This window comes from Lithobates pipiens, unplaced genomic scaffold, assembly GCF_037356315.1.
Source record: "Lithobates pipiens isolate NorthernLeopardFrog02 unplaced genomic scaffold, aLitPip1_a1.2 Scaffold_22, whole genome shotgun sequence".
Taxonomy (NCBI): Eukaryota; Metazoa; Chordata; class Amphibia; order Anura; family Ranidae; genus Lithobates; species Lithobates pipiens.
The window spans coordinates 5,730,016-5,741,910 of NW_027507784.1; the positions used below are offsets into that span (position 1 = coordinate 5,730,016).

General features: G+C 44.1%; 1 protein-coding gene across 1 annotated transcript; it reads left to right on the forward strand.

The window, feature by feature from the left end:
- Positions 1–2,627: 2,627 nt before the first annotated feature.
- On the forward strand, positions 2,628–3,551 carry LOC143925263 (taste receptor type 2 member 40-like). Its single transcript, XM_077449853.1, has one exon. The coding sequence runs from the start codon at positions 2,628–2,630 to the stop codon at positions 3,549–3,551; it is 924 nt and encodes a 307-aa protein (XP_077305979.1).
- Positions 3,552–11,895: the final 8,344 nt, after the last annotated feature.

Below are 11,895 nucleotides of genomic sequence, written 5' to 3' on the forward strand. Positions count from 1 at the left end.
GGCGGTGGCTCTCCTGACAGGGGGGTCTGTGCTGATTGTTTATCAGCACAGCACCCCCTCGGATGCCCACACTGGACCTCCAGGTGAGCCCCCAACATGTGAATGGCCAGGTACATCCCCCATGGCCATCCACATGTGTTCAATCTGTACCCAATCTGTGACAATCAGTGCCCACAAATGGGCACTGACTGGCACCATAGAGTAATCGTTGAATTGAGTAACAGTATAATTTAATATATCACAGTGTTGGTGTCAGTGCACTCTATCACGTTGCTAGTGTCAGTGCACTCTATCACAGTGCTGGTGTCAGTGCTCTATATCACAGTGCTGGTGTCAGTGCACTCTATCACGGTGCTGGTGTCAGTGCTCTATATCACGGTGCTGGTGTCAGTGCTCTATATCACAGTGCTGGTGTCAGTGCACTCTATCACGGTGCTGGTGTCAGTGCTCTATATCACGGTGCTGGTGTCAGTGTTCTATATCACAGTGCTAGTGTGAGAGCTCTATATCACTGTGCTGGTGACAGTGCACTCTATCACGGTGCTGGTGTCAGTGCTCTATATTTTGGTGCTGGTGTCAGTGCTCTATATCTCAGTGCTGGTGTCAGTGCACTCTATCATGGTGCTGGTGTCAGTGTTCTATATCACGTTGCTGGTGTCAGTGCTCTATATCTCGGTGCTGGTGTCAGTGCACTCTATCATGGTGCTGGTGTCAGTGTTCTATATCACGGTGCTGGAGTCAGTGTTCTATATTACGGTGCTGGAGTCAGTGTTCTATATCACAGTGTTGGTGTCAGTGCTCTATATCACGGTGCTGGTGTCAGTGCACTCTATCACGGTGCTGGTGTCAGTGCACTCTATCACGGTGCTGGTGTCAGTGCTCTATATTTCGGTGCTGGTGTCAGTGCTCTATATCTCAGTGCTGGTGTCAGTGCACTCTATCATGGTGCTGGTGTCAGTGTTCTATATCACGTTGCTGGTGTCAGTGCTCTATATCTCGTGCTGGTGTCAGTGCACTCTATCACGGTGCTGGAGTCAGTGTTCTATATCACAGTGTTGGTGTCAGTGCTCTATATCACGGTGCTGGTGTCAGTGCACTCTATCACGGTGCTGGTGTCAGTGCACTCTATCATGGTGCTGGTGTCAGTGTTCTATATCACGGTGCTGGTGTCAGTGTTCTATTTCACGATGCTGGTGTCAGTGCACTATATCACGGTGCTGGTGTCAGTGCTCTATATTTCGGTGCTGGTGTCAGTGCTCTATATCACGGTGATGGTGTTAGTGCACTCTATCATGGTGCTGGTGTCAGTGTTCTATATCACGTTGCTGGTGTCAGTGCTCTATATCTCGGTGCTGGTGTCAGTGCACTCTATCATGGTGCTGGTGTCAGTGTTCTATATCACGGTGCTGGATTCAGTGTTCTATATCACGGTGCTGGAGTCAGTGTTCTATATCACAGTGTTGGTGTCAGTGCTCTATATCACGGTGCTGGTGTCAGTGAACTGTATCATGGTGCTGGTGTCAGTGCACTCTATCATGGTGCTGGTGTCAGTGTTCTATATCACGGTGCTGGTGTCAGTGCTCTATATCACGGTGATGGTGTCAGTGCTCTCTATTACGGTGCTGGTGATCATCTCCTGCACCCTCTTCATAGCCTACCCTGACCTTTCCTCTCCTCCATTGCCTTCATGCGCTCCTGAGTCCTGAATTGTCAAAATGTCACATATAAAAAAAGAATGCTTGTCGTTGTTGATCCCAGATTCACTTCATACATGTGTTATGTCAGTGGCCATGTGATGGGACTATGTGTGCACAGCTAGTAATTATTTTGTGGCTGGAAATATGACCTGTAGGTTTTTAAAGTTCGCCTGCCATTGAAGTCAATGGGGCCCACCGCAAACTTTGAGGTTCACGAACATTCGACTGCGTTCGCGGTTCACGGTTCACGTTCGTGGAACGTCCCAATCGGAAGTTCGTCCATCTCTACCCCTGAGTCGGAGCGAGAACGGGGGCTGCTCAGGAACAGCATCACTCCACAAAGCGATCCATGATGGTTCCCCTGGGTAGGCGGGAGGTAGTGGAGGGGCTGGCCTGGATGCAGGTTACAGATGAGCACTGGAGGGAGCTGAAGTCTCCTAGCTCCTCTCGATTGCAATGTCAGAAATGGAAGCCGACCCTTTTTGTTTTTACTAGTCACCCCGAGAACTGGATCTTGGGGTTTTCTTAAATTTGCTGGAAAAAGGACTCAGAAAATACAATTATAATATAAAAAATATATAAATTATTTTTTAAGACAATCCGGCCAATATAAAGCCTTGTTTGTCCCTCATTGATATATCGTATTTATGGTCATAATAGTCATAGTATTGACAAGTGTACATCATGATCAATAAGGGACAAGCAGCTGCCACACCTGAGGTGGTTAATAATCTCAGTATAATGGAAATGAGTCAGAGATTGTATTACACGGGTTGTTCCGTGCTTTACATGTCGGCATTGAAATTAAATCCATGCAAAGTCAACAAGACAGATCTGTAAAGACTTTTTCCATCATTCCAACACTGATACATCATTCTGTTTGCTATCACTGGACGTGTCCCGTCATCTCTGTCCGGAGATCACACCAGCATGATGTCTCCGTTCTTATTATCCATTTTAGTCTCTTCAGTCTTGGGACTTGGCTTGGCAATCCCTTCTTACACTTGTATTGTGATGGGTAACCTGGACATCATCAGAAAGAAAGGGAAGTTGAGTCCCACCGATGTGATCTTTCTGGCTAAGGGGATTGTGAATCTTCTCCTCCAGTGTGTGATGAGCCTACAGGGAATGTTCTTTGTCTTGTGTCCAAAAACCTTATATATTATACAAGTATTTGTGTTTGTGAACACATTCATTAACTTCTTGACATATTACAGCTTCTGGTTGACCTTCTGGCTCTCGGCTCATTACTGTACCACCATCACCAATCTCAGCTATGGGTTCTTCATCTGGTTAAAGAGAATTGTGTCCAATTACCTGAGTCAACTTCTATTTTTAACAGCTCTTGGTACAATCATTGTGAGTGTCCCAGCCATCTGGGATGTACAAGCAGAAAGTCCTATACATTCTTCTGAGAACAGTACAGAAGACTCTGTTACCAGGTACCATTCCAGTCTTACCTATTTTGTGCCTACAAACACCGTAGGCGTCATTCTTCCATTCTGCCTTAGTCTTCTGTGCCTGGTCCTCACTTCCTCCTTTTTGCTCAGACACGTCTGGAGGGTGAAGAATAACGACTCTGGATCAACACGTCCAAATCTTCAGGCTCATGTCACTGCACTAAGGACAATCTTCTTCTTACTTCTCATGTCCACATTTTTCTGCATTTCTCGAATACTTATGTTTTTTAGAAATCCCACCAAGTTCATTGTAATAATGCTTACAGTCAATTTGAGCTTACGATTATTATCCCCATCGGTGGAGGCCGCCGTCATCTTCCAGGCCAGCAACAAGCTGAGAAGAACCATTCTGAGTAGATTCTGGACTAGAAGCCAGAGGAACACAGAGACATAAAATGTAGAGGATACTTACCTTGAATATCTAAATATTCACTACAAAATTGTTATAGAGATCAGTATGATAGCGATCTTATAAAAATGTAAGATGGAGTGTAGAAAGATTATATCTCCTGTCAAGTTTTCATTTCTGTCTGTGTTCCCCTCTTGAGACATTCCCCTCTCCTGGAGATAATTATCACTGGGGCTGAAAGTTATGAGAAAGCAATGCATAACCTTATGAGAAAAGCCAACACACAGCCCTTACAGAAATGAGGATGTATGCCGCTACTACTGTTTTAGAAGCCCAAAAGGCAGACCTGCAAAATCTACAAAGCGAGATTACTGCCTTTTGCTCCCAGCTGGAAGATGTAGAGAATAGAGCCAGGAGAAGCGACATAAGAATCAGAGATCTCCCTGGAAAGTATTACAGATTTGAAAGGCTCCATCCTGGTCCTCCTGCAAGAACTGGTCCCCAACATCCCTGTCTGAAAATGGACCAAGTCCATAGAGCGTTATCTCATAGACAACCTGAAGACCTGAAGCTGTAATGCAGGCTGCCAGAAATGCCTGTAATCTATCCTTCCAGGGACACCCCTATCAAATCTGTGCAGAGCTGCTGCAATCAACGATTTTGAATCCCCATTTACAGATCCCACAGGCCAACAACATCAGCTTTGTAGGTTTCCCATTTAAATTGTCCTCCAACTACAGGGAGGCCCATTGTGAAGGATCTACCTTCTCAGAGCTCCGCAACTGCCTTCAAAGTAAAGGCCTGGAAGTTCCCACGGAATTAAGCTGACAGTCACGGCAATGTACCTCCAAGGCAGTCTCCAGCCAAATCCAACTTGACCTGGCTTCCAGAGGTCACAAGCCCTTTTCTACTTCTAAGCTTACTGGGGGCACATCATGCTGTGGGATGACCTCTATTTTTGACCTATGGGCCCCATTTCTCACCAGCCAAGGCCCATTGCCCTTTTGTTTCCCACCCCAGACGAAGTCTACTGAGACGAAACGTGTCGGAAGAACTCCACTGCCGCCAACATTTTTTTTTACAAGCGCTTGAAACACTTTTAAAATGTAAGTGTGTTCCTTTTTAATAACATTTTCATTGTCATATGGAATTACGCGATATGGTCTTCTCTATCCTTTTCCATTTTACCGGTTGAAACTTGACTCCTGTTTTTTAGACGGACCTTCTCTAAAAGTTTTGGGGACGCAGTTCCAGAAATTGCATCCTATGTTGTCAGCTGACATTTCTAAGCTCTATTGACTCACAGGACGTAGGTTCTTTTGGGTCTGAGCTATCTGGTAAGCTCACATCTTTATAGGTGGTGGTACTGTCACATTAGTGATTGCGTGTCAACATATATTGCTTGGTGTCCCAGAGGAACGCCCAAATCAAACCACGTGGGATTTTTGCATGTTGGACTTTTCCACTTATAGACTTTTTTGCATGCTTTATATTTATTTATGTTGTAATCACTTTTGTAACTGCCTTCTCCTTGGAATTTAATAAAATTAAAAACATTATAGATAGATATTTACCAATACTTTCAACGGATGGAGATTTGACACCAACATTTAGGTCGGGCTGTAGGTTTTCAAGCCGCCGTGCTAAAACTCCAGGAGGCCTAGTTTGTTTGAGTTGCAGCAATACAAAAAAACTTGGTTGAACACTGTGGGCTCTCACATTTGAGGGAATAACACACGCCATTTCTGTAATAGACACTCTAGACAACAAAAGACAGTAGTTTCATGTGCCACAGGAAAATAATTCACGATTCATGAATATATCAACTGTGGCACTCGCAATGTTGTATATGTTGTGGAATGCGATAAATGTAACAAACAATATGGGGGTCGCACCATGAGACCACTGAGAACTCGAATCAGCGAACATTTTTATGGTGCATCTTAAGCCCCCGTACACACGATTGGATTTTCCAACGGGAAATGTTGGATGTCAGGCTATTGGCGGAAAGTCCGACCGCGTGTACGCTCCATTGGACAATTGTTGGTGGACTTTCCCCCACCAAATGTTGGCTAGCATGTTCTCAAATTTTCCTCCAACAGATGTGTGTTGACTTTCCGATCGTGTGTACACAAGTCGGTCAGACAAACGTCCAAATTATAAACAAGCATGCTCGGAATCAAGGACGAGGCGGAAGTGCTCGGTCTGGTAAAACTAGCGTTCGTATTGGAGATATCACGTACGTCTTGTACGTCACTACGTTCGTAATTATTGGCCAACATTTGTGTGTCCGTGTGTATGCAAGACAAGTTGGAGCCCTTCGAACAAAATTCTCACGGTTTTGTTGTTGGAAAGTCTGATCGTGTGTACGCGGCATAACAGTAATGACAAAGGCTTATCCAATGTGTCTAAGCACTTTAGGTCTGAACATAACGGCAAAATGGCATCCTTTTCACACTCAGGCTTGGAAAGAGTTAAATTATCCTCACATGGGGGGGACATCCACCGCGCACTTCTTTCACGTGAAGTCTGGTGGATTCTCCACCTACAGACAAGGGTACCTTGGAATGAACCACCGATATGATGTAGACCTTTTTATGAAATACTTTCAAAAAAGTCCTGGCGCTATGGGCTTTGTACTATGCCCATCGCTTGTGATACAATTTGAATGTGTACTCTCTTGTATGAATAGTCTTTATATTTCACGTCTTTTAACATTTTTATATATTTTTTCATTAACCACTTGCTTACTGGGCACTTAAACCCCCCTCCTGCCCAGACCAATTTTCAGCTTTCAGCGCTGATGCACTTTGAATGACAATTACACGGTCATACAACACTGTACCCAAATGACATTTTTATCATTTTTTTCCCACAAATAGAGCTTTCTTTTGGTGGTATTTAATCACAGCTGGGAGTTTTATTTTTTGCTAAACAAACAAAAAAAGATGCAAAATAAAAAATAAATAAAAAATCATGTTTAATAGTTTGTTATAAAATTTTGCAAACAGGTAATTTTTCTCCTTCATTGAAGTGCGCTGATGAGGCGGCACTGATAGTCTGCACTGGTGGGCACTGATAGGCTGCACTGGTGGGCACTGATAGGCATAGTTAAGGCAGCACTAAAAGGCACAGATAAGGTGGCACCGATAGGCACAGATAAGGTAGTACTGATGGGCACAGATAAGGCGGCACTGATGGGCAAAGATGGGCACAGATAAGATGGCACGGATGGGTGGCACGAATGGGTGGCACGGATGGGTGGCACTAAGGGGCACTGATAGGTACCACTGATAGATGGGACTGATGGGCACTGATAGGTGGCTCTGATAGGTGGCACTGCTGGGAACTGATAGGCGGCACTGATGGGCACTGATGGGCACTGGTAGATGACACTGATGGGCACGGATATGTGGCACTGCTGGGTGGCACTATGGGCACTGCTGGGTGGCACTGACGGGGGGCACTTATTTATTAATGAGGTGGCACTGGCAGGGGGCAGGTGGGCACTGGCAGGGCTGGCCATGATTGGGACTGATGTCCCGATCACGGCCGCCGGTGATCGGCTCTTTTTTTTTCTCCTCGTGCTGTCAGCGCGAGGAGGAATAATAGCCGATTGCCGGCTCCATTGTATCACATGATCAGCTGTCATTGGCTGACAGCTGATCACGTGGTAAGGGGTCGGGATCGACCCCTTGCTCGGATCCGTGATCATGGGAGTCTCATAGACTCGCTGATCACAGGGCGCGCAGGCCGCTCGTACACGGGACGACGTCAATAGACGTAGTCCCGGCAAAGGAGATCCGCGCTGTAGCCATCATTTGGCTATAGCGCGGATCTCAAGAGGTTAAAGATTCTCTCATAGAGCTTTTAATATATGTATTTTCTCACATGTCAAGATAGTCTTTGTAGACGTGCGCACACCGAAATATTCAGTTTCGGAATTTCGTTTTCGCCCAAAAAATAAATTTATTTAGTTACTCCTGAAATTTGTTTTTATTTATTTTATTAAAAAAATGCATTCGTCTGAAAATCCGAAAATAATGAAGGTGGAATCTGTCATTGAAGGCTTATGGTGTCTGTCGAATGTTCTGAGAAGATTCAATGGAGCAGCTAAACTGTACGACGGCCGAATGTTCCGCCTACAAGCTATAGTAGAATTCTAATGTTGTATGACATTAGTAATAATTATATTTATTCATTATTATTACCAGTCACCCAACATTAGAATTCTTCTATAGCCTATGGGCGGAGCATTTGATCATAAATGTCCGCTGGTGGCGACTGCTTCGTCCAATCTTCATGTCGAATCTTTTCTCTCTATGTAGAATAATCTTGGACTAATAGAGTTAGGTTAGACACAGTTGACCATTTTTGCTATTGTCTCTATAATGTTGAATCTTTTCTCTCTATGTCGAATCTTTTCTCTCTATGTCGAATCTTTTCTCTCTATGTCGAATCTTTTTTCTCTCTGTAGAATAATCTTGGACTAATAGAGCTGAGGTTAGGCACATTCGACCACAGGTTCAATGGACACAGATCGCTATTGTCAGCGTCATGTCAAATCTCCTATCTGTATCGAACTGTTGTCACAACAAAAATGAAAATAAAGCATTTGTTTATCTCGGATCTTTCGGCTTTCGGATTCTGCACATTCGTTATCGTTTGTTAAAGCGATAACGAAAATACCCGAAATTCGGACGAAAACTAATTCACATGTCTAAGTCTTTGTATGTTTTGTATCTCATGTGTTGTATTATAGCTAGACTCTCTGCTTCTCACTTCTTGCCAGCTTCACATCTGTTGACAATTTGTAACCAATCAGCTGATTTCAATTGAACACATTGATGATTGGAGAGGAGCAGTAGTCATGTGATAGTCTCTTATATATACATTTTCATGCTTTTCAACATATATGTGTGCTGCGAACAAGTCTTATCGCCAAAACTAGTCTTCTGCTGACTGTACTCGCTGTGAAGGCTTTACAATAAATCCGCTCGATGTTACGGAGTTGCCGGCTGCTTCTTTTACTGTGATTTTGTTCTGCACTTAAATTATAGTTTTTGTTGCCTTTTATTTTGCTTCTATCTATGTAGAAGGTGTCCCATTTATGATCACTCCCCTAATGCATACCTTGGATGGGATATGATCACCCTGCTCTGAGTCAAAGTAGCTCCTCACTCGCTTCTCCCTCGACTTCACCGGATAACCTTGCTCCTGCTGTGGCACGGTGGGCCGTTTTTGATGAGCGGGGTGGTCCCCGATGCATCTTTTCATGTTTATTGCTGTTTTATGTGGATCTATAGCCTTAGGAAGGGGCCCCCAGATCCCGCCCCCCCCCATGTGAATGAATATGAACTGTGAAGCTGTAGAGGAGGCATGCGACGATCAGTCGTCAATGAGTACAGAGCGTTTTTTTTTTTTTCAGGTTCTGGCAGTGTGGTGGAGTCGTGGTTTGCGATGTATTTACATTGGGGGACACGGTCTTTATCATTTTTTTTTATTTTGTAATAAATAGAATTATCAAATACTCAGTTTTTATTACTTTTTGACACTTTTTTGGATGAATGGGTAGAGGGTACTATGTACCCCACACTATATTCACATATAGGGTGGTGGGATCTGGGGACCCCCCTTGTGGTGCTTCTACATTCCGATAAGCCCCCCCACCTGCAAACCCCCCCCCCCAACCACAGCCCAGGGTTGTGGAGAAGATACCTTTGCCCCCATCAACATTTGGACAAGGTGCTTTGGGGTGGGGGGTGGGGGGTCAGGTATGGATTTTTCCCATGCCATTTTTTTACTATTTTTTTACCTGCTAATTTTTTTTTTTTTTAAAGCTGTCAGCGGGGAAGCCCATTGACAGCTGATGATTCCTCGGTTGTTAAGGACGCCGCAGCCGGCTTCCCGGCCCTGCTCCTTAACCACTTCCCGCCCGGCCTATAGCAAAATTACAGCCGGGTGGTGGTTCAGTTATCCTGACTGGGCATCATATCATGTCCTTCAGGATAACAGCCACAGCATCACGGCGATCGGTGGTGCGGGGTGTCAGTCTGACCCACCGCTACACCGATCTCGGTAAAGAGCCTCCGTCAGAGGCTCTTTACCACGTGATCGGCCGTGTCCAATCATGGCTGATCACAATGTAAACAGGAAAAGCCGTTGATCTGCTTTTCCTCACTGGCGTCTGACAGATGCGAGTAGAGGGGAGCAGATCGGCAGCTCTCCTGACAGGGGGGGTCTGTGCTGATTGTTTATCAGTGCAGCCCCCCTCAGATGCCCACACTGGACAACCAGGGAAGCTGTCAGGACCACCAGGGAAGCCCCCAACATGTGGATGGCCAGGTACATCCCCCATGGCCATCCACATGTGCCCAATCTGTGCCCAATCTGTGCCAAATAGTGCCCACAAATGGGCACTGACTGGCACCATAGAGTAATAGATGAATTGAGTAATGCAAGGAAATGCCACCCATCAGTGTCATCAGTGCCACCCATCAGTGTACATTAGTACCACCTATCAGTGCCCATCTGTTCCTATCAGTGTCCGTCTGTACCACCTATCAGTGCTACCCATAAGTACCCACCAGTGCCACCCATAAGTACTCACCAGTGCCGCCTACGAGTGCTCATCAGTGCTTCCTATGAGTGCCCATCAGTGCTGCATGCCAGTGCCACCTGTCAGTGCCCATCGGTGCCACCTATCAGTGCCCATCAGTGCTGCCTATCAGTGCCCATAAGTGCCACCTCATTGGTGCCACCTCATCGGTGCCCATAAGTGCCGCCTTATCAGTGACTGTCAGTGCAGCCATATCAGTGCCCATGATTGAAGAAGAAAAATTACTTATTTGCAAAAAATTTAACAGAAACAAAGAAAACGTTTTTTTTTTTTTCTTCAAAATTGTTGGTCTTTTTTTATTTGTTGCGCAAAAAATAAAAATTGCAGAGGTGATCAAATACCACCAAAAGAAATCTCCATTTGTAGGAACAAAGTTATGAAAAATTTGGGTACAGTGTAGCACGACCGCGCAATTGTCATTCAAATTGCGACAGCGCTGAAAGTTGAAAATTGGCCTGGGGAGGAAGGTGTCTAAGTGCCCCCCTGGTATTAAAGGGGTTAACAACCACACCCTGATGTCATGTTTCATACACTGAAGGTGTCATTGTTGGTGTGTGGATGTGATAATGTATATATATATATATATATATATATATATATATATATATATATATATATATATATATATATATATATATATATATACAGTATATGCCATATTTATTTCCATGTAAATATATTCCATTTTCTTTAATAAAAAATATAGTAAAATAAAGTTGTGAGTAAATTCTAAATCTGAAGCTGTCAACAAAATAGGAATTTAACCGGCTCACGCAGATATACTGCGGCAGAATGGCTCCCCTGGGCACGTCCTTTCGCTTTTCAGCCACCACAGGGCACGTGTAGCTGCTGGGGACCCAATGCACGTGGCCGGCGGGCACAATCGCCGCCAGCCACGCGCGATCGCGTGCACGAGCGCCAGCGTGGGGATTTGTGTGTCTAAACACACAAATCCCTGTGCTGTCAGGGAAGAGGAAACATATTGTTTGTTCCTACTAAGTGATATGTCTCCTCTCCTAGTCACTCCCTGTTAGAACACACTGAGGGAGCACACTTAACCCCTTGGTCGCCCCCTAGTATATTAACCCCTTCCCTGCCAGTGACATGTACACAGTAATCAGCGCATGTTTATAGCTCTGATCAATGTATAAATGACAATGGTCCCAAAAATGTGTGAAAAGGGTCCGATGTGTCCGCCGAAATGTTGCAGTCCCGCTAAAAATCGCAGAGAACCGCCATTACTAGTAAAAAAATAAATAATAATAATAAAAATGCCATAAATCTTTCCCATAGTTTGTAGAAGATATAACTTTTGCGCTAACCAATCAATATACGCTTATTGCGTTTTTCTTTTTACCAAAAATATGTAGAAGAATATATATTGGCCTAAACTGATAAAGAAATTTGTTTAAAAAAAAAACAAAAAAAACAAACATTGGGGTGATATTTATTATAACAAAAAGCAAAAAATTATTGTTTTTTTTTTTGTTGTTTTTTTAATTGTTGCTCTTTTTTTATTTATAGCGCAAAAAAACTAAAACCGCAGAGGCGATCAAATACCACCAAAAAAAATCTCTATTTGTGGGTGCAGCGTCGAACGGGTGCGCTATTGTCAGTTAAAGCGACACAGTGCCGAATTGTAAGCAGTGCTCTGGTCAGTAAGGGGGTAAAATTTTCCGGGGTTGAAGCGGTTAAAGTGATGATCCACTGAAAAAAATATAATTCATTAAAATTCCTAAAAAAAATTAAATAAAAAAACATTTGGAAAAA